Genomic DNA, 23,548 nt, shown 5'->3' on the forward strand with positions numbered 1-23,548 from the left:
GGGAGCAGCCGCTCACAGGCTGAGAGGTCAGAAGGGAGCCGGTCCCCTGTCTGTCAGGTCCTCCAGACAGCAGCAGGCTCAACCAGCCAGAGGTTCCCAACCTCCCCGTCACCCAGCACCACCTGAGGGATGGTCCCCAACGGAGCTTGACCCTTCCCAGAGCCTCGCAATCCAAAATCTCTGGTGGCTCTGAACCTTTACTCTTCTTTTTTTTTGTTTAGTCAGATTGCAGGTCTGCACCTCTGCCATCTGCTGGAGACCGAGAAATACTGAGGGACTGCAGGTGGCACAATCTGTTATGTAGCAGTGCCTGAAAAGTTGTTATTCTCTGCCTCCATCTGCTGGTAGGGATGCATAAACCCACTCGTCTGGGTATGAACAGGAAATACATACTCACCTTGCAGAGGCTGTGTTTAAATCTCTCAATAAATACAAACAAGACTTTAGGAAATGTAACTCATGAGAACAGGTCCTAGTATTGTGCACAGGAAGCACTCAGCAGGTGCAGCTGTGCTATCCACGCCCCCCTGCCAGGGGAGGGAGAGCTCCTCTGCATGCTCACACCTTACAGGGTCAGGCTTGCTGGAAGAACAAATGGGCCCACTTTTTGCTTTGCCATCACACATGGATGCTGCAGGCAATTCCCAGCTTCAGTTCCACCCATTTTCTTGGTTTTCCTGCTCTATTAATTCTGACATGGATTAAGGTCCAATCCTCTCTAACATAGCAAATTCAAAGGAGCTTCAGCCCGCTTTAGGTTCTGTCCTAAGGTTGCACAAGAGCATTGACGCCCATGTTTTTAAAGCCATGCATCTCCTCCACAGGCTGCTGAATGCCTGCGTTGTGGATCCAGAGCAAGACTTACGCCTCCTCCTAACACAGTACATAAAAATGTCATTGCTCCCCAAAACCAGTCACACACATGAAACACGAGGGTTTTGTTTTTGTATCAGACTGACGGAAGGATTTGCCCATAGCTCAGAGTCTAAATAAAATATTTCTTCAGAGTAGTTTGTGAACGTTTGAGTCCTGTCAGAAGTGATAGTTTCTCTTTTTTCACAGTAACAGTCGGAAGAGCTTTGCCTAGGGGCAGGAGCCCTTGTTCTACACTAGATCTTGGCCTGCTCAGCTTTGTCTGCCTCTGTACCATTGCTTTGGGAAAATGCTCCCCCTTCCCTGTACAGGCTCAGATCAGCCCAGGGATTGCTCTTACTTGCAAACTACAAAAGGCACAGCCTGCTATGACCCCTACCTCGTTACAGAATAATAATAAGGCAGAGGAACACCCAAGATGGCAGCAGCGGACAGTGATTCACCTTCCTTCCAGTGGGGTCACCATTCAAGTCTAGACAAGGCCTGCAGCCAAGCAGGATTTGTATCCCCCATACAACCAGACAATAGCCCAGTACAGAGCAAGCACTAGTAAACTTTTAATAGCAGGAAAAGGTCCAGAAGTGAAGACTACCACTGAGGCACCAGCAGCTGCAGAAAAGTTAAGTTTAAGAGCGAAACATACTATGTAAACTTTAACTTTATCATCAACTTCTCAAAACGGAGGCAGCGGTCAAGTACAGCGGTAAGAAGAAGAAAGCTGGGTTCTGTTCTGGTATAAAAAATTTTTTTTACAAGAGGGCGTGGGCACGAGCTCTATCCACAGCGTCTTTCATAGCTGCCAGTCCCATGGAAAGATGCGCAGAAGCAAAGCCTCATCTTCCTCTTACAGTTCATTTCCATTGAACAATTGCTGCTGCTGTAGTCTGGTTTTGCGCAGAGACTCCAGCTGCTTTGCTCGCAGCCATCGCTCACGTGACAGGGTGGTCTGGCCGGCACTGAGAGACAGTAATCTAAGGAGGAATTGTAAGAGAGCATGAAATGTGTCCTATTCCTCAGCAGAGGCAACACTAGATACACGACAGCATTAGTCCTGAACCCCATGCCGGATGCCATAATCCTCCAATCTTTAATCCTGTCTGGTGCAGAAAACCAGGAAGCAACAGCAGTGGAGTCCTGCGCAGACAAAAAAAGAGGGGAAGGAATAGCATTGGTGTCAGCTGCAAGTAAGAAAGGAGCAGTGGCAGGCTGGCAATCGTGGACCAGAAAGGATGAGCCCGCAGTGTCAGCCTTGGCCAGCACAAAAGGAGGGAGGCACTGGAGTTCTGGTGCAACCCAAATGAGAGGTAGACAGCAAGCTTGGAGGAAGGGTGGAGAGAGCCAGGGGTCTTGCAAAAAGAGAGCGAGTTGGCAAACAAAGCTAGGGGGTCATGATGGGGTGAAGGAAGAAAAACTGGAGGAGGGTTCAAACCTTGTGGGGGACAGCAAGAGAGAGCTGGTGGTGGGTGGGGGGGGGGGGGGTCTCAGCCAGTGGGGTGTGCAGAGAATAAGCTGAGGGGGCTCCTGGGTGTGTGTGAAGAGAGAAAGAACAGGGGAAGGAGGGGAGTTAGCAAGCAAACTGGAGAGACTGACCCAAGGGGGATGGAGAGATCAAACATGGGGAAAGGGGCTCAAGCCATGAGGAGGAGAGAGCTGGGGAAAGCCATAAAGCCTGGCCCCTGCAGGTTGCTATGATGGGAACATTCCACATCTTGAGTAATAATGTTCTGTAGTGCATTATAAAAATTGTTACTGAGAACGTGATTATACATTGTATTAGTCTGTACCAATTTAAAAGTGTGCAGAACTTGTCTTGCACAAAATTGCCCCAGCAACAGATAATCTAACACCACCACTGTACTTCCTACAGTTAAGTAGTGGCTGCCTCGGCTGTTTTAAAAAGTTCCCACTAGTTTTAAGTTAAAATTACCCCCGATCTAGACCCTCTAACCTATTAATCAAGAACTGAATGTCGAAGGCACCAGGGACTCACCTGGCCACCACCAGCAATCGATGCAGGTCATCAGCTGTAATACTCTGCGGATCACTCTTGCGCATTTCCACAAAATCCTCTTCTACTGCCTGGAATCAGACGGACACATCCGCAGCTTAAGAGCAGTGATTAAGAGAATGGCAAGACTGATTCCTGCACTGCCACTTGGGCAATTCCTTTCCTTCTGTGAAAGACCCCCCAGCTCTTCCTCCTTCCATGTCCTCCTTATCTAGTCCTCTTCCTGTTTTCAGCATTTAATACAGTTATGTCTCTACTGCAAGACATTACTTTTTGTGCATAGTGACTTCTGGCTAGAAAGGAAAAAAAATCGGTTCTCACCTGCTAATTTTCATTCCTGGAAAACCCCAGATCAGTCCAGACAAGTGGGTTTATGCCACCTGCAGTCCCTCAGTACCGACCTGCACCCAAGCCAAGATGTGCAACTCTAAACCACCAGGATCCCCTTCCTGTAAAAGAGCTGGGGAACAAGTTGGAACTCCCAACCAAACCGACCCCTGAACTATGGTCAAGAAAGAAATCTTCAAAACTGCGAGAATTATCTTCTGCAGCAGCAGCAGCATCCAGAATCCGCACACTCAGAATGGGCTGAGAGTCTGGACTAATCTGTGGTATTCCAGGAATGAAAATTAGCAGGTAAGAGCCAGCTTTTCCTTTCCTGTTCATACCCAGATCAGTCCAGACAAGTGGGATGCGCCCAAGCCCCTTTATGCTGGGTGGATTCCAAAACTACACGCAGCACACTTGCCCCAAAGGCGGCCTGACATCCAGACAATAATGTTTAGTGAAAGTGTGCAAAGAGAACCACGTTGGTGCCCAGCAAATCTCCTGCGGCAACACCAACTGAGACACCACCCAGGAGGCTGCCTGAGTCCTAGTGAAATACAGCCAATCTTTTCAAATATAAGCCGAAAAAATCATCTCCTTCAACCAATGAAAAATTTTACTCCTCACCACCCCTTCCTTGGTCCACTGAATTACACAAAAAGGTGGGGTCCGAAATTGATGATAGCAACTTTCAGAATCCTCTGCTATCTTAGCCTTCCTGGCTGTGTGAACTTCAAATGCCCTACTGAGCCTGACCTGCAGGAATTCCAAGGACACCTGGACAGCAGTTGAAGCAGGCGACATTTTGTGATGCCTAATTATAGGGTCACAAAAGCAGAAGGAAACGGTTGGAACTTCAGGCCAGACTGTCACTACAGGAGCATCTGTAAGCACTGCCTAAGATTAACGATTGCCCTGACCATCAAGATTCCAACAGAACAAAGGATTATCTAAAGAGTGATGGTAAATGGGCCCCACCTTGGAGAAATAATCAGTTTAAGGATAATCTATCATGCTGTTGACATGTTGACCGTTGTGATGGTATAACTTAACGACTGTATAGAAAAGAGTTTAAATAAACAAACAAACATGACAAAATGTAAATGATTCTCTGGGTAGTCACGCACTTTTAGAATTTCTAACCTAGTACTATATTGTATTTTACCTATAAAAGAAAGATCAGTTCATGTATACATCCAGCATCTCCCAAGAATACTTATATTGATCAATAAAAAATTATATTTTCTACAAAATCAAAGTGTTCTTGTATCCCTGGGTAAGTGTCATAAAGCATAGTTTGGCACTTAACAAAATTCATTAGTCACCTTGAGATATCTTAGGAGAACTCGACAAACATCCAAAAGATGAAACTCCCTCGCATGGGGAGAATCGGGTGTCAAATGCGAAAACCCTGGCAACTCCAGTCTGGCTAAGATGAAAAGCAGATACCACCTTGGACAAAAAGGAAGGAACCGCCCGCAACGAGATCCCATCATTGGAAATCCACAAAAAGGGCTCCCTCCACAATAAGGCTTGGAGTTCAGAAATCCGTCTCACCGATCAATTTGCCACCAGAAATGCCACCCTTCAGCGCAAGATCCTTCAAAGAAGCCCTGCGTAAAGGCTCGAAAGGAGAGTCACACAAGACTTGCAGAACCAAACTGAGATTCCAGGATGGACAGAATTTACGAACTGGAGGGCACAAATGCTTTGCTCCTTCCAAAAAAATGCACTACATCTGGATGTGAAACTAAAGGTCTTCCATGCAACCTTCCTCTAAAACAACCTAAGGCTGCCACCTGGACTCAGAGAATTATAGGCCAAACCTTTCAACAGCCCCTCCTGCGAAAAGGGCAAAACCTGGGCCACCTTTGCCTGCAAGGGATCAATGTCATGGGCACCACACCAGGCCTCAAACACTCTCCAACCTCTGATATGCACCAAAGAAGTGGGGGGATCTCCTACCCTGAAGCACAGTAGAAGTCACCAGCTCAGAATACCCCTTCAGGCAGAAACGTAGTCTTTCAAAAGCCAAGCCGCTAAACAGAAGCAATCCGCCTGTTCCCTGACACAGCAGACCCTCCAAATGGCTTAAGAGAATGGGCCCATCTCCCGCCAACTGCCAAAACCACAAACTATGGATGTCGTGACCACTCTGGCTCCACCAGGATCACTCATCCCTGATGCTTGATACGTTTTGATATGTGTTCTCTGTGAAGCTTTTTGCTATGTTTAGTTAAATGTAAACCAAGATGATGTTCCCAACGTATTTCGGTATATAAAAATGCTTAAATAAATAAATAAATGCTGCTCTATGCGATGTAGCACCTGACCTACAAGCAGCCACAGAGGAAAGACATACAGCAGTAACCTCTCTGGTCACGGCTGAACCAGAGATCTATCCTTGCGGCGCCAAATTCCCTCTGGCGGCTGAAAGGCGTGGCTGCCTTGGCATTCTTCCTTGTGGCCATCAGATTAAACTGGGGTTTGCGTCACCTGTGCCAAAGGAGTGCAAAGGCCTCCGCTGACAACTCCCATTCTCCTGGGTCCAGTTGTAGCCTGCTGAGATAGTCCGCCTGCACATTGTCCATGCCTGCTATGTGAGATGCTGTGAAAGCCGCTAGCTGAAGCTCCACCCAGGCAAAGAACTCGTGAACCTCCTAAGCCTCCAAATGACTCTTCATTCCACCCTGCCAATTGATATAGGCCACCATCGTTGCACTGTCCAAGAACACATGTACTGCCCGGCCCTGAATCCAAGGGAGAAAGAACAGTGCCCTCCACACCACCCTTGTTTCCAGACGGTTGATGACCAGGACACTTCAACCAAGGACCACGGCCTTTGGGTTGCTGATCCTTGACACACCGCTTTCCAATGGCTGAGACTGGCATCCGTGGTCACTACCACCCAAGTCCTGAACCTCCAGATCCACTCCCATCTCCAAACTGGACCACAATAGCCACCATGAGAGACTGGACTTGGCCTCCTCCTGGTGCGGCAACAGAACTTGAAACTCCTCAGACATCAGATTCCAACAGGATAGGAGAGCTTTCTGTAAGGGACTCATGGCACCAGATCTAGCGCAGAAGCCATGGACCCTAGGACCTGCAAATAATTCCAGACCTTGGGGACCAGCAGGTCCTTCAGACAAACCATTTGTGATTGCAATTTGAGAATCCTTTCCAGGGTGAGGAATCACACATCCAAATAGTCCAAGGAGACAGAATCAGCTGACTCTTTGCCCGGTTGATCACCCAGTCTAGGGACTCCAGGTGCTCAGTCACTTGCAGAATGGAGGTGAAGCACTTCGCTTCCGACTTCACCTGAATGAGCCAATCGTCTAGATCAGTGGTTCTCAACCGGTGTGTCGCGACACACCGGTGTGTCGCCAAGCACCAGCAGGTGTGTCGCGGCTCCCGGTATTCCACTGCCCCACTTGTGCTGCCCTTTTCCCCAGGGGCAGGGCTGAAGAATGGAGAGATGCTGTGCGCCACCGCTGGAGGCCAGGCCGGTGGGGCCGAAGAATGAAGAGACGCTGTGTGCCGCTGCCGGCAGCTGAAGAGCAGAGAGACCTGCGCGCCGACGCCAGCGGGGCCGAAGAATGAAGAGATGCTGCGCGCCGACGCCAGCCAAAGAATGAAGAGACGCTGCGCGCCGCCAGCAGCAGCTGAAGAGTGGAGAGACCTGTGTGCCGACGCTGGCGAGGCCGAAGGAGGAAGAGACTCTGCGCGCCGCCGGCAGCGGCTGAAGAGTGGAGAGACCTGTGCGCCGACGCTGGCGAGGCCGAAGGAGGAAGAGACTCTGCGCGCCGCCAGCAGCGGCTGAAGAGACCTGCGCGCCGACGCTGGCGGGGCCGAAGGAGGAAGAGACGCTGCACGCCACCGGCGGCGGCTGAAGAGTGGAGAGACCTGCACGCCGATGCCGGTGGGGCCCGAAGGAGGAAGAGACGCTGTGTGCCCCCGGCGGCGGCTGAAGAGTGGAGAGACCTGTGCGCCGCCGCCGGCGGGGCCCGAAGGAGGAAGAGACGCTGTGTGCCCCCGGCGGCGGCTGAAGAGTGGAGAGACCTGCACGCCGATGCCGGTGGGGCCCGAAGGAGGAAGAGACGCTGTGTGCCCCCGGCGGCGGCTGAAGAACGAAGAGACGCTGTGCGCCGCTGCCGGCGGCTGAAGAGTGGAGAGACCCTGCGCACCGCGGGAGGTCAGGCCAGAGGCGGCTGAGAAGTGGAGGCCAAGCTTATTGGGCCAAACAATGAGAAGAGGCTTCATGTGAGCTTGTGTGTGTGGTAGAATGGGTGCCTGGATGCATGAGTGAGAGCTTGTGTGTTTGTGGTAGAATGGGTGCATGAGTGAGAGCTTGTGTGTGAGTGTGGTAGAATGGTTGCCTGGGTGCATGAGTGAGAGCTTTTGTGTGTGTGTGTGGTAGAATGGGTGCATGAGTGAGAGCTTGTGTGTGTGTGTGTGTGTGTGTGGTAGAATGGGTGCCTGGGTGCATCAATGGCAACTTTGTGTGTGTGTGGTAGAATGGGTGCCTGGGTGCATGAGTGAGAGCTTGTGTGTGTGTGTGGTAGAATGGTTGCCTGGGTGCATCAATGGCAGCTTTGTGTGTGTGTGGTACAATGGGTGCATGAGTGGCAGTGTGTGTGGTTGTAAGTGACAGAGCATGTGTGTGATTGAGAGAGACTGGTCAGGGAGGTGACTGGTGTGTGTGTGTGTGTGTGTGTGTGTGTGTGTGTGTGAGAGAGAGAGACTGGTCAGGGAGGTGACTGGTGTGTGTGTGTGTGAGGAAGAGATACTAGTTAGGGAAGTTACTGGTCTGTGTGAGACAGAGACTGGTTGTGACTGGTTGTGGGCCCTAAGGAAGAGGACTGTGAGGACATAGTTTCAGCAGCCACTGCTGCTTCTGGTGAGTGCTATTGGTCTGCAAGGGAAAGGAGTAGGAGAGTTGCTGGAGAGGGTAAGTAAAAGCAGCTTTTTAAGTTTATTTTTCTTGATTGACTGCCATTTTAATTATTGGGTGTTATGTGATGTGTCTGCTTTTTGAAATATTTTGATATTTAGACTATTTTTATGAGTTTGTAATTGTTGGATGTTATTCTGTTCATCAGCTGTTTTGTAACATTTATTAGTATAGTTTTACAATTACTTCTAAGTGGGTATCTATAAAAGCTTGGCTTGCTCTGTTTTCCCAATAGGAGGTGTATTAGTGTTTAGGGCCTGGTTAAATATTTGTAGTGGTAAATTACTGTCTTTTCATAAGGAGGGGTATTGTGCCTGCCAGTATAAAGAGTTTGTTTTGCTTTTACTGAGATGTCATCAGATCCAGAATATCTTTTTTTGTATCGTGAGCTGTACGGGTAATGCCCTAGTTCTGCTCTGCACCCATTTTTGGGGGTCGATGTGGTTCCTGAGGATGCAGAATGTATATTTACATTTTGTCCCGTGACGGTCACATGTTCAGTGTGTCACGCACGTGAGAACCATCTGTCAGGTGTGTCCCAGCTGAAAAAAGGTTGAGAACCAATGGTCTAGATAAGGATGAACCAGTATCCCCTCTCTGCTGAGGGCTGCCGCTACTACTACCCCTCACCTTCATGAATGTTCTTGGCACCATAGCCAATCCGAAGGGCAGGGCGCGAAACTGAAAACTCTCCTAGCACAGTGAATCGCAGAAATCTAATGATCCACCCTGATGGTAATGTGGACATATGCCTCCATCAGGAGGAGAGAGGCCAGGAACTACTCCCCTCCCCCCCCCCCCCCCCATTGCCACAATCACTGTTCGCAAAATCTCTATTCGAAAACATGGGACTCGCAATGTCGCATTAACCCTTTGCAGATCCAGAACGGGCCAAAATGAGCCCTCCTTCTTGGGAACCACAAAGTACGTGGAATACCTTCCCTGACCTTGCTCTTCGAGCGGCACTAGCAGAATGGATTCCAATCACTGCAGGCATAGCAGAGCAGCCCGCACCACCCCTCGTTTGGTGGGCGAAGTGCAACGAGACACTACGAAAGTCTCCTTGAGGGATCAAGAAAATTCTAATGCATAGCCGTCTCATTTGCAGCACCCACTGATCCAAGGAAATTCTGGTCCACTCCTTGTAAAAATGGGACAGCCTTCCTCTGACAGCCACGAGGGAGGAGAGGACCAGCCTGCCTTCATTGGGCGGGCTTGGCAACACTGGACCCCTATCCGGAACCCTTTCTGGCCAGTATATGGGTCCCCCGAAAGGACTTCTGCTGTCCTGAACCCTGCTTCTGTGAAGAACTTCTGATGGCCCAAAATCTCATCTCATAGAAGCGAGAACAAGATGGAAAGGTCTTTTAGTACCCTTCTCATCCTTGGGCAACCTAATCCCCTTAGAGTCTGCCAGATGCTTCATCAGCTTCTCCAGGTCCTCAAACAATAACTGTCCCTTAAAAGAGAGATTAGCAAGTTGTGCCTTCGACCAAACATCTGCCGACCAATTGTGTAACCACAGAAGCCTTCACGTGGCCACTATATTCCTAGCCAAAGAGCTAAGCAAATCATAGAGGGCATCCACCACATAAGCCACACCCGCATCCAGGCAAACATCCAGCGGTCTCCTGCACCCACCACAAACAAGCCCTCTGCATAAGGCTGATGCAGACTGCAGCCCTCAGGCTCAGAGCTGAGACCTCAAACAGTCTCTTGAACAGGCTCTCCAGCTTCTGATCCTTGACATACTTCAAAGCCACCGGCCCTGCTACAGGAATGGTCCTTTTCTTTGTCACCACCGAAACCACCGCATTCACCTTCGGCAGCTTCCACATCTCCAAGATGCTCTCGGGCAGGGGATACAACTTGGCTATAGCCCTGGTCACCTTCAGACTGGCTTCCGAGGAATCCCACTCCTGGTCAATCAACTTCTTCACCTGCTTTGGCAAGGGCAATGTCATCAGTGATCCATGAAGGCCCTCCAACACCAGGTTTACCCCCTCCGTGATGGAGTCCTCCTGCGGCACCTTAATCTCCAGTTCCTCCAGAATCTGAGGGATGAGCAGTCGCAATTCATCCTTGTGAAATAACCTAACCACTGTAGGATCATCAACTTCCATCAGAGGGACCTCATCCGTATCCAGGTCCCCCAGCGACCCAGCCCCCGGATCTGTGCCTTGACCAGCGCCGTGGTTCCAATTGCAGATCCTGTGGATCATCAACCGTTGGATCAACCTCAGAATCCTTGGAGGAAGTACCACCACTGAACAAACACTCGAGACCCAACAGGTGCAAAATACCTCCCTTCTGTGAAAGTGCCTCAGCCCAAGGCCTCTTAAGGCCAACCCGGACCAGCTGAGAGGGTGGTCACTTAGTCACTCGCTCCTGCCTGGTGAGATGGGCCTCGTGCATTAGCAAAACGAAATCTGCAGAAAATACTCCATGGGTCACCTGCTCCGCAAAGAGCCCTTTCCTGTGCTTGCTGGCACATCTCCACCCCCATCTGATCCCTCAACCGGAGGAGAAAGTGGAGGAGGGGAGTCCCTGCCCTCCACATCCAAGGCAGGGCTCCAGCCACGTGGAGCAAAAATGGCTGCCTTTGCCCCTCACCCCCACCCAGGGCCTCCTGCGGAGCCTGCAGCCTGAGTGCAGTTCTGCCCCTGGGAGTCTGTGTCGAGGCTCCCTCGCCTCCAGAGGCAGTTTGGGCACAGAAGGGCTGCGTTGAGGTGGAAGCGCCTCCCCACGCAGGCCCGACAGGATTTCCCGCGCTCAGCAGGAGTCAGCATGATGCAAGCGGCGCAGCTCGCAGCTAAAAATAAACCGAGAAGGATAAAAAACAAAGCCACTGCAGCCGTGCCGCTGTCCGGGCTCTGGGTCCTGAACGGCCAGCACAAGCCACGCGAGCCTCTCCTTCCCCCAACGCTGAACCGACAGAGGCACAAGCAAGGGAAAAACCAGCTGAACACATCGTCCCTGATCCAGCCTCCTCAGCCCCTCAAGGAAGTACAGAAAGGAATGGTCTCCTGCTTCTGGGGTTCCAGGATGCTCCCACAGGCCAGTTTGGGTGGGAGGCCCTCAGGGGGCGAGAGGGAACCAGGACCCCTGGCTTTCCCTTTCCCTGGAATTAAGGGTCAGGCCTGGATAGGGATAACAACCCAAAGGCACCTAACACCTCCGGATCTTCCTTTTCCTACTCTGTACTAACTTTTCTTTTTTTAAACTAACAGACTGCAGGTTGGCACCTCCACCATCGCTGGAGACAGAGAAATACTGAGGGACTGCAGGTGGCAGGCTCAGTTATGTAGCAGTGCCTGAAAAGTTTTGTTTCTCTGCCTCCATCTGCATAAACCCACTGGTCTGGACTGATCTGGGTATGAAGAGGAATGGCTGTGCACCGCCCCTTGTGGCCCTATTGCTAAGTCCCTGCCTCCCTTCGTCGCCCCGGGATCTGTGCATGGACTTTGGGTACTTGCCAGGTTCTTATGGCCTGGATTGGCCACTGTTGGAAACAGGATGCTGGGCTTGATGGACCCTTGGTCTGACCCAGTATGGCATTTTCTTATGTTCTTATGTTCTTATGTCCTACCTTTGTCACCTCGTCAGATATGCTGTAATCTAGCAGCTTCAGCAAACTCAGGTAGACTCGGAACTTGCTGAGGAGCGAAGGCACCACGGCTGTAAGGAGGTTGCTGATGTGCTCCTCCATGTTTGGAGGGACTATCTGCGGCTGTAAGTGCACCTGGCAGTCTGACTGGGAAGAAAGAGCAGGACCCATCAGTGTGCCAACCCACAGAAGAAGATCTACCACTCCTAGAGAAGGCAGAATATTCTGAAAATACTTTTAATCTATTCACTTTGTACATTTCTTTTAAATAAAGTTCTCCTGCCACACAAATTCACATGTCTAGCCAGATTTCCCTTCAGCAATTTAAGTGGGCCAGATTCCCTTCAAAGGTGCCACTCTGACCACGGAAGGGGTATAACAGACTCCCAAACTTGCACAGCCAGGTGGGTTTCCAAGCCATCAAGCACGAATATGCCTGAGCTCAATGTGCTCCATCGGCGTTTCTGATGCAATACGCGCTGAGGTCAACCTTCAAACGCTGAGCGGCAGAAGAACCGAGCACTTTTATCTGGGGTTTCAGCCACAACCGGCCAGCTAAAGGTGCAGCTGGCTGACTAAACTTAAAAAGCCCCTCTCTTCCCCAGCTAGAAGTGTTTGTATGCAATCTTTTCAATAACTGATCCCACTATGGCCGGCTGGCTGGGAGGTCACCAGCGGATTATTCTGGGACGCTCTCCCCCATTTAGGCACAAAATTCCGGGGGTTCCCAGTTATCTTCCAGGATAAGATGGGAAGCCACATCCCACTGGACCAGTGCTGCTTGCACTCAAGTTAATCCCTACTGTAAGCAAACTCGCCTCTCGCATGCATGTCCTGTACAAGGCAGGTGGGGGAAGCTGTATTTAAAGGGTAAAGGCATCGATGAAGACTACTAAAGGCCGTTCCCCAGGCAAAATGTCTAGAAGAGATCCTGAAAATATGGGATAAGCCTGTAGCCATAAAATGTGCAAGCACAAACTGAAGACCTGGCTTTTCGCACAAGCTTACACCTAATCCTACCCATCCTCTGCCTCCCAGCACTCCCCACCATTAATCCTTGTCTATACCCTTGATAAATGTGCAATACTCTCTACCTCTTCCTGCTCCTTCCTTTCTCTCTAAGTTAGTCTCAGCACCATACCATTTCACTGACAACTTTCCCCGTAGTGAACTATAAGCAACCCTGCAAATAATTTCCATACCGTGTATATTTACTAATGTATATATATATATATACACACACACACACACATTTAGTCATATATATTGTTCTTGGCATTGTACGTATCTACTCATGGCTTTATATGTGATTGTTCTCCTGTTCCTTGTCAAACGCCTCTGAAGCGTAGTTTCCTGTTTATTGTAAACCGATGTGATATCTTTGATGAATGTCGGTATATAAAAACCGTTAAATAAATAAATGACCTGCAGCTAAAAACATCTTCCCCTGCACATGCAGTCCCCAGGAACTAACTGAACAGCTTAGTTAAATGCAAGCTGGAACACATTTCCTCTGCCCTGGCTCCCGTTACCAGCGGCAGCGACCCAGTGGGCGCGAGATGCCTTCAGTCTAAAGCAATACCGGCAGGAGTGAGCGTCCTTCAGATGTGACCAGGACATTAATATTGCAGGGGAATTCCATCCGGTGGAAGCTGAAGTCATAATTCACCTTCTGCCAGGTGATCAGGTTCCCCAACGCAGTCAGATTCTGGACCCCTGAGGAAGAGAGAGAGAGAAAAACACCTTGGCGATAAGATGCCTAGCACGGGCAGCGCTCTTCCTGCCACCCTGGCAAAGCGTGGGAGATGTGGATCTGACGGCGGGCTTAGCACGCACAGCTGTGCTGCCATCTCTAACACACGGGGCCTTGAGAAACCTCAGAGGATTTCACAAAAGCCTCCCCAGCGAGAGTAACCGCTCCCCATTTCCCCCCCCTTACAGTTCCTTAGCCTGCACTATAGTAAGGCAGCCTTCAGCTGATTGGGCGTTTTATTCTGCCCGCTATCAGCCCGCGTCTATCCTCTCTCCCACGCCCACGCCACAGGGTGTGATTACAGCTCTTCTGACACAGGAAACCAGTCGAGCCTATACAGGACACCTTTTATGAAAGCCATCTCAAAATATTTTCTCCTTTTATTTCTTCTTCACCTCTCCCCCCCCTGTGATTAAGTGGATGTGGCACAGTCTCCTTGGTCTAAGGGGTTTCAGGCATTTTCTTGTCTTTTTATTCCATGTTTCTTTTCTTATTATAAGAGCAGAAAAAGCTCTTGGAGTCTGCGCGCTGCAGGAATGGTCAGCACGCACTGGCGAGAGCGAGGGACACTGCCTGGTGACTCTGTGCAGCTCTTACAGCCTGGCTTCCAGAGGAGCCTGCGCGCTGCAGGAATGGTCAGCATGCACTGGCGAGAGCGAGGGACGCTGCCTGGTGACTCTGTGCAGCTCTTACAGCCTGGCTTCCAGAGGAGTCTGCGCGCTGCAGGAATGGTCAGCACGCACTGGCGAGAGCGAGGGACACTGCCTGGTGACTCTGTGCAGCTCTTACAGCCTGGCTTCCAGAGGAGCCTGCGCGCTGCAGGAATGGTCAGCACGCACTGGCGAGAGCGAGGGACGCTGCCTGGTGACTCTGTGCAGCTCTTACAGCCCGGCTTCCAGAGGAGCCTGCGCGCTGCAGGCATGGTCAGCACGCACTGGCAAGAGCGAGGGACAGTGCCTGGTGACTCTGTGCTCCTCTTACAGCCTGGCTTCCAGAGGAGCCTGCACGCTGCAGGAATGGTCAGCACGCACTGGTGAGAGCGAGGGACACTGCGCAGCTCTTACAGCCTGGCTTCCAGAGGAGTCTGCGCGCTGCAGGCATGGTCAGCACGCACTGGCGAGAGCGAGGGACGCTGCCTGGTGACTCTGTGCTCCTCTTACAGCCTGGCTTCCAGAGGAGTCTGCGCGCTGCAGGCATGGTCAGCACGCACTGGCGAGAGCGAGGGACGCTGCCTGGCGACTCTGTGCTCCTCTTACAGCCTGGCTTCCAGAGGAGTCTGCGCGCTGCAGGCATGGTCAGCACGCACTGGCGAGAGCGAGGGACGCTGCCTGGTGACTCTGTGCTCCTCTTACAGCCTGGCTTCCAGAGGAGTCTGCGCGCTGCAGGCATGGTCAGCACGCACTGGCGAGAGCGAGGGACGCTGCCTGGTGACTCTTTGCTCCTCTTACAGCCTGGCTTCCAGAGGAGTCTGCGCGCTGCAGGCATGGTCAGCACGCACTGGCGAGAGCGAGGGACGCTGCCTGGTGACTCTGTGCTCCTCTTACAGCCTGGCTTCCAGAGGAGTCTGCGCGCTGCAGGAATGGTCAGCACGCACTGGAGAGAGCGAGGGACGCTGCCTGGTGACTCTGTGCAGCTCTTACAGCCTGGCTTCCAGAGGAGTCTGCGCGCTGCAGGCATGGTCAGCAAGCACTGGCGAGAGCGAGGGACGCTGCCTGGTGACTCTGTGCTCCTCTTACAGCCTGGCTTCCAGAGGAGTCTGCTCGCTGCAGGAATGGTCAGCATGCACTGGCGAGAGCGAGGGACGCTGCGCAGCTCTTACAGCCTGGCTTCCAGAGGAGTCTGCGCGCTGCAGGCATGGTCAGCACGCACTGGCGAGAGCGAGGGACGCTGCGCAGCTCTTACAGCCTGGCTTCCAGAGGAGTCTGCGCGCTGCAGGCATGGTCAGCACGCACTGGCGAGAGCGAGGGACGCTGCCTGGTGACTCTGTGCTCCTCTTACAGCCTGGCTTCCAGAGGAGTCTGCGCGCTGCAGGAATGGTCAGCACGCACTGGAGAGAGCGAGGGACGCTGCCTGGCGACTCTGTGCTCCTCTTACAGCCTGGCTTCCAGAGGAGCCTGCGCGCTGCAGGAATGGTCAGCACGCACTGGCGAGAGCGAGGGACGCTGCCTGGCGACTCTGTGCTCCTCTTACAGCCTGGCTTCCAGAGGAGTCTGCGCGCTGCAGGCATGGTCAGCAAGCACTGGCGAGAGCGAGGGACGCTGCCTGGTGACTCTGTGCTCCTCTTACAGCCTGGCTTCCAGAGGAGTCTGCGCGCTGCAGGCATGATCAGCACGCACTGGCGAGAGCAAGGGACGCTGCCTGGTGACTCTGTGCTCCTCTTACAGCCTGGCTTTCAGAGGAGCCTGCGCGCTGCAGGCATGGTCAGCACGCACTGGAGACAGCGAGGGACGCTGCCTGGTGACTCTGTGCTCCTCTTACAGCCTGGCTTCCAGAGGAGTCTGCGCGCTGCAGGCATGGTCAGTATGCACTGGCGAGAGCGAGGGACGCTGCCTGGTGACTCTGTGCAGCTCTTACAGCCCGGCTTCCAGAGGAGTCTGCGCGCTGCAGGAATGGTCAGCACGCACTGGAGAGAGCGAGGGACGCTGCCTGATGACTCTGTGCAGCTCTTACAGCCCGGCTTCCAGAGGAGTCTGCACGCTGCAGGAATGGTCAGCACGCACTGGCGAGAGCGAGGGACGCTGCCTGGTGACTCTGTGCAGCTCTTACAGCCCGGCTTCCAGAGGAGTCTGCGCGCTGCAGGAATGATCAGCATGCACTGGCGAGAGCGAGGGACGTTGACTCTGTGCAGCGGCGCTCAATAAAGCAAGCAGAGCTTTAGGGATGATTCAGAAAGGAATGGAGAATAAAACAGAGAATGTGAGAAGGCCTCTGTACAAATGCACCTTGGCTAACAGGTGCAGCCCTGTTTGAGTCTTCCTAAGAACCCAAAGCAATGAACAAATCGTAAATACAAACCCGATATAAGGGCTGAGCTGGACAAATATAAAGGACAACAAGTTAAGTCTTCCTAACCATGCACAATGGGAGATAAGGGCCCAGAGGTGGTGAGGGAACCCCCCCTGCCAAGGAGGCCCGACTTCGGACAGGTGTCACCAACCCTCCCGCTCACCCTGCTCCACCTGAGGGATGGCCCTCGAAGGAACCTAACACCTCGGGGAGCCAAATCCTCTTCTTATTCAAATCCTTACGTTTTAGAACTCCAGTCTGCAGGATTGCACCTCTGCCATCTGCTGGAGACAGAGAAATACTGAGGGACTGCAGGATTGCACCTCTGCCATCTGCTGGAGACAGAGAAATACTGAGGGACTGCAGGATTGCACCTCTGCCATCTGCTGGAGACAGATAAATACTGAGGGACTGCAGGTGGCACCTCTGCCAACTGCTGGAGACAGAGAAATACTGAGGTTCTGCAGGTGGCAGGCTCAGAGATGTAGCAGTGCCTCAAAGTTTTGTTCTCTGCCTCCATCTGCTGGTAGGGGTGCAAAACCCACTGGTCTGGACTGATCCGGGGTATGAACAGGAAATTATATATAAATAAGTACATCTACATCTTTCTCTCCCTCTGCATACATGCACTCCTCCAATTACCCTGCTAATTGCTGACAATCTATTGAAAGAACCAGGTCTTGCTCTTCTGAACAGCAGGTAGTCCTGAATACGCCCCACTAGCTTTCTATGGCATGGGCAAGCAGACTGACCGCATGTCCCCCCTCTATTGGAGATTAAATATGCAGATATGTGTTTTTCTGTGGTTCCTTCACTTGGAATTTTCTTACTAAAGATGTGAGGCTTGTCCAGGACTACCTGGTTTCAGGAAGATGAGCGAGACCTGGTTCTTTTTAATAGACTTTAAACAGTTAGCTGGGGAGGTGAAGGAGTGGATGTATGCAGATAAGATACTTCTCTAAAGCAGGAAGAATATTCTGCACTGTGGCCTTTTCAGCTGTTTATTGAATCCTACAAATAATCCAGATGCCCCATTACAATGGTGTGCACCACTGTAGCAAGTTCAATGTGAGAAAGATGCGGCTGAAGATTACCAATGATGTGTAGCTGCCTATAATGAGACCTTTGCTAGGTGATCACGGAGTCTGAACCTAGGGGGGACTCTTAAAAGCTTCACCTCAGACTTACCAGGAGTTGGTCTGTTCCTAAGGTCACAGTTCAAGCCTCAAAGTTAAAGGACACTTTCCTGAGAATAATTTAGACTTTTATAGATTTAGGAACAATTTAATTTTTCTCTATCCAGTTCAGTACGCTAACAGGCAGGCTGAGAGTGTGATTACTTTCTGCATCCTACCTCCAATTCCAAGAGTTGCCACATCTCATAAAAGATACAGCTGTACTAGAAAGTGCAGAAAAGGGCTACAAGGTATGGAAAAGTTAATTCTTACCTGATAATTTCCTTTCCTTGAGTCCAACCAGATCAGTCCAGACTCATGGGTTATGTCCACCAATTAGCAGATGGAGGCAGAGATTAATATTGCTGAGGTCACCTTATATAGGCTCACGTGCTGCCCTCAGCCTGCCAGTATCCTTAAAAAGCTAAAAAGACAACATACTAAAAATAAACTTCCCTTCCCTCAAATCAAGGGATTTCCCAAGGGAGAATAAACATACATACCAAAAAACTAAACCAAATAGATTCATATCCCCTTAACTTATTCCCTGAAGGGGATATATTATATATATATATATATATATATATATATATATATATACACACACACACAATTTCTCAAAAGAAATAACCATAGAAAACCATATTTGGCAGATAAGAGAGGGTCCTGGACTGGTCTGGCTGGAGTATCAGGAAGAAAGTCATTTCTTCTTCCTCTTCTTTCAGCAAGATCAGTTTTCCACAAACACACGACTCCATTTCAGTGCTTACTGAACAAAGTGTAGACGTCCAACAAATAAAGTAAGTATTTTAAGTATAATATTTCACCAGCAGTGCTTCATTGAACATCTTTGTATTCGATTATAAAACTGAAGATTTTGATGTGCATGAAACAAAACGAAAAATGCTTACAAAATATACATTCATATTAATAGTACCTTAATTTCATGTTCAACTCTTGGGCTATGATATCAATGGACCTCCATATCTAACTGTAACCTTGGGGCTTTTGTGGACATTTTGCTGTATCCTTCCCTTGTATAGGAAAATTGGTTCTTACCCGCTAATGTTTGTTCCTGAAGTACCAAGGATCAGTCCAGACAAGTGTTTATGCATCCCTACCAGCTGATGGAGGCATAGAACAAAAAACTTTGAGGCACTGCTACATAACCAAGAGTGCCACCTGCAGTCCCTCAGTATTGACCTGCACCCAAGCAAAGACCCCAATAAACCATGGACGAACAGAGACGTAAAGTTGGAAAACTAGGCCCCCTTGACTTAAGACAAAACATGCCAAACTATGTATACTTCTCAATCTGAGTATATCACATACCAACTCAGCAACATCCAGAAGACAGGAAATTTTTCGAAAGATGGGACAGGTCTCTGGACTGATCTGTGATACTTCAGCAACAAAAATTAGCAGTTAAGAACCAGTTTTCCTTTCCTATTCATACCCCAGATCAGACAAGTGGGATGTACCCAAGCCCCTCCATTCTGGGTGGGAACTCTAAACACCCGCACGCAACACTTTCCCCAAAAGGCATCTCCTCGGGCGCCTGCATATCCAAGTGGTAACATTTGGTAAAAGTGTGAAGGGAAGACCATGATGCTGCCTGACAAATTTCCTGCGGAGAAAGCAGCTGAAACTCCGCCCGTGAGGTTGCCTGGGCTATAGTGGAATGCGCTCTCAACCCCTTTGGCACCACCGGCCCTTACAAATGTAAGCTGAGGCTATAGTCTCTTAACCATCATGCTATAGTGCTCTTGGAAGCCTTATTTCCCTTCTTTGCGCCACTGAACAGGACAAACAGATGATCAGATCTCCGAAAGGCATTTGTCACCTTAAGCTATTGCAAAAGAATTTGACGTGCATCCAATAAGTGAAGTTCCCTTGCCATAGGAGCACCCACTGACAAATTCGAGAAGGCTGGTAGCTTGATCACCCCCTCCTCTGAAAAGCGCAGGACAAGGTCCTTACACAACAATGCTTGCAGCTCAGATATCCTTCTAGCTGAACAGATAGCCACCAGGAAAACAGTCTTCAGAGTCAAATCCTTTAAAGAAGCCTTCCTAACTGGTTCAAAGGGAGGACCACACAGCACCCAAAGAACCATATTAAGATTCCATGCTAGTCAAATCTTCTGGTCTGGAGGACACAGATGTTTTGCCCCCTAGAGGAAACAAACTACATCCGCATGAGATGCCAAAGGTCTTCCTTGTATCCTACCTCGAAGGGACCCCAAGGCTGCCACCTGAACCCAAAGGAAGTTATAGGCCAAACCCTTTGCACAGTGGCTTGGCTAAAAAGCCAGAATCTGTGGAACATCCACCTTCAAAGGATGCATTTTGTTCTGCAAACACCATGATTCGAACACTCTTCACACTCTGCCATAAGCCAGTGATGTAGAAGGCCTCCTTGCCTGAAGCACAGTTGCAGTCACAGGCTCCAAATAACCCTTCAAGCAAAGCTGTCGCCTCTCAAAAGCCAAGCCACTAGACAGAAGCGATCCTCCCAGTCTGAAAATATGGGTTCCTGCCGCAACAACCCTGACAAATGGGTCCATCCACCACTAGACGAAGAAGGTTTGCAAACCACAGCCAGCGCAGCCACTTGGGTACCACCAGAATCACCCTGCCAAGATGAAGCTCAATGGGCCCCAGCACTTGACCTATGAAAGGCCACGGTGGAAACATGTATAGCAACAGATGAGTTGTCCACGGTTGAACAAGAGTGTTGATGCCCTCTGATCCGACCTCCCTTCTGTGACTGAAAAATCAATCCGTCTTTGCATTTCCTGGAGTCGTCATGAGGTTCACCGCTGGTCTGCCCACCAGGCCTGAATCAAGTCGAAGGCCTCCACCGATAACTCCCATTCCCCTGGATCCAGATGCTGTCTGCTGAGGAAGTCTACCTGCACGTTGTCCACTCTGGCCACATGGGAAGCAGATATTCTTACCAGATGTTTCTGCATCCAGACAAACAGTTCTTGTGCCCCCAGTGCTACAAGACTACTCTGCATTCCATCTTGACAACTGATGTACGCCACTGTTGTTGCATTGTCAGAGAACACTCGTACCGACTTGTCTTGAAGGAGCAGAAGAAACGCCAATAAGGCTTCATGCACTGTCCTGATTTCCAGCCGATTGATGACCAGGTCGCCTCCTCTGACGACCACTGACTCTGGGCCGATTTTCCTTGACAAGAAGCCAGAGAGGTTGGCATCTGTGGTCACCACCACCCAACTGGGCACTTCCAGATCCATCCCTTTCCTCAGATTGTGCCGAGACAGCCACCACGAGAGACTGGACTTGGCCTCCTCCGGCAGTGGCAAAGGAAGCTGAAATTTCTCCGAAAGCAGATTCCAACAGAGCCCTCTGTAGAGGATGCATGTGCACAAAGGCCCATGGAGCTAATTCCAGCATAGAAGTCATGGAACCCAGGACCTGTAAATAATCCCAGACCCTGGGAACCAACAGACGCAAAAGCCGAAGGACCTGATTCTGGAACTTGACTACCCTTTCCATAGTCAGAAACACTTTCCCTAAATGGGTACCGAAGCGTTCCCCCAGATATTCCAATGTCTGGACCGGCTTCAAATTACTCTGGTAGATTTGTCACCCTGCCCAATGAATCCAGAAGTTGCAGGATCTGCCGGACTGATTGCCAACACTCCACTTCAGACTTCGTCCGTACTAGCCAACTGTCCAGGTATGGGTGCACCAGGATGCCTTCCTTCCTGAGCGACGCCACCACCACTACCACCATCACTTTTGTGAACATGCATGGCACTGTCCCCAACCCAAAAGGATGAGCCCGAAATTGAAAATGTTCCCCCAGGACCATGAGCTTCAGGAACCTCCAGTGGTAGGCCTGAATGGGGATATGGAGATAGGCTTCTGTCAAGTCCGACAATGCTAGAAACTCCCCCTTGCACACTGTCACTATCACCGTGCACAATGTCTTCATCCAGAACCGCAGCACCAGGAGGGCAGCAGTGACCTTCTGCAGATTCAGAATGGGCCAAAAAGTCCCCCCTTTTTGGGTATCACGAAGTACACGCAGTATCAACCCTGCCCCCTCTAACAGGGCACCGGCACAATGGTACGCAGGAGCTGCAGCCATTGCAAAGTATCCCACGCCTCCTCCCGCTTGCACTGGGAAACGCAGCAGATTACAAAGCAGATGAGAAAACTAAGGCGTAGCCATCTCTTACCACCTCCAGCACCCACTGGTCCAACGTGATCCTGGTCCACTTCTCCTAAAAAAAGAGGAACAGCCTCCCTTCAATAGCCTCCGGAGAGGAGTGGCCCAGCCCGCCTTCACTGACCAATCTTACTTGTGCTTCCCCCCTGGGGACTGCCGTTCCTCAGAAGTCTGCTTTGGGCTCGAAAGGACTGCTGTCTGCTCAAATTCTGTTTCTGCGCCGCTGGCCCAGGGCTCCTGCCCGCACAAAACCTCCTCGCCTCTTGGAACCGAGCTCGCAGAGAAAAGACTTCTTGGCAGTTTCCCTGTCCTCAGGAAAATTACCCTTAGACTCCCCCAATTGCTTCATGAGCTGCTCCAGATCCTCCCTAAACAGCAGCTTACCCTTGAAGGGGATGTTAGACAGCTGGGCTTTAGACTACACATCCGCTGACCAATTTCACAGCCATTTGATTCTCTGCACCACAACCGCAGAGACCACACACTCCTGGCTGAACTCCGGATCATCCGCCAGGAGGGCCACTCCCTCTTCCAAGCGGGCAGCCTGAGCTGCCTCAGCAGCTTATGTACTTTCTGCACCAGCTCAAGCAGGCTCTCTGCATCAAGCTTCTGTACACTGCTGCATGACGGCTCAAGGCTGAAGCCTCAAACAGCCTCTTAAGTAGAATGTCCAGTTTCTGATCCTGGATATCTTTCAGAACAGCTGAGCCCGCCATTGGGATGGTCATCTTTTTGGTAACCGTGGAAACCTTCTACGACTCCAAAGTCTGTTCCATCTAGGGATATAACTTAGCCATAGCCCTGGCTACCTTCAGGCCCACTTTGGAGATTCCCACTCCACCAACTTCTTCACCTTTTTAGGCAACAGAGAGGCCTTAAGGGGCCTCACAATCCCTCCAGGACCAGGTTTACCTCCTCATTATCCGAATCCTTCTGAGAGACCTAAATGCCCAGCTCTTCTAGCACCGGGGGAATTAGGGGGCCCAGCTCATCCCCACAGAACAGGCAGATCATCCAAGGATAGTCCCCATCCTTGAAAGGAACCTTGTCTGGATCCTGCATTGGATTCCCCAATGCACTAATAGGATCCCAGCCTGGAAACTGCATCAGATCCACCAACGTGCCAACCGGGTCCTTGGCCGGATCCACAGACCTCCCCGTATCTGATCAGGATCAGCTGTCTCATTTGACGTGTCTTCCTCCACCGCGGACCATCTGAGACCCAAAGACCGTAGGATCCCTCCCAATTCGGCATGCTTCCAGATCCCTAGGCTTCTTGGCCACTCGGGACTTCTTGGGTAAAGGCCTTTTGGTCCTTGCTTCCTTCGTGGCTAAATAGGCCTTATGGAGGAGAAAGACAAAGTCTGCTGAAAAAGCCTCTGGATCTGAAGAAGGTTCCTGGACTGCGTCCCCCTGAGGCTCTTCCCTTCCCCTGCAAACAGCAGGATCCTGCTCAGCGGGAAACAGCGTGGGAGGGGATTCCAGAGGCTCTGAAACAGCAGCCTGACTCCCAGCATGTGCAGACAAAATGGCTGCTGGCTCCTCCGACTCCCCCCCCCCCCCCCTCCCCGGGGTCTCCAGGGCCGGCCTAGCTGACCTTGTGCTCCTGCCGCCCCCGGGGGGTCCTGCAGAGATC

At 51.0% G+C, this 23,548-nt stretch overlaps 1 protein-coding gene across 4 annotated transcripts in view; it reads right to left on the reverse strand.

Moving 5' to 3' along the window:
• Nucleotides 1-1,406: 1,406 nt before the first annotated feature.
• MCMBP (minichromosome maintenance complex binding protein) overlaps nt 1,407-23,548 on the reverse strand; it is a 70,165-nt gene continuing 48,023 nt past the window's right edge. For 2 of the 4 annotated variants that reach the window (XM_029610531.1, XM_029610528.1), the window contains 4 exons: nt 13,355-13,488; nt 11,755-11,919; nt 2,864-2,952; nt 1,407-1,844 (listed from right to left, as the gene is read on the reverse strand). In XM_029610531.1, coding sequence (XP_029466391.1) covers nt 1,718-1,844; nt 2,864-2,952; nt 11,755-11,919; nt 13,355-13,488 — 515 coding nt within the window. In that variant the 3' untranslated portion in view covers nt 1,407-1,717. The other 2 variants (XM_029610532.1, XM_029610529.1) reach the window with 2 other exon arrangements.

This window comes from Rhinatrema bivittatum, chromosome 7 (assembly GCF_901001135.1).
Source record: "Rhinatrema bivittatum chromosome 7, aRhiBiv1.1, whole genome shotgun sequence".
In the NCBI taxonomy this organism is placed as follows: domain Eukaryota; kingdom Metazoa; phylum Chordata; class Amphibia; order Gymnophiona; family Rhinatrematidae; genus Rhinatrema; species Rhinatrema bivittatum.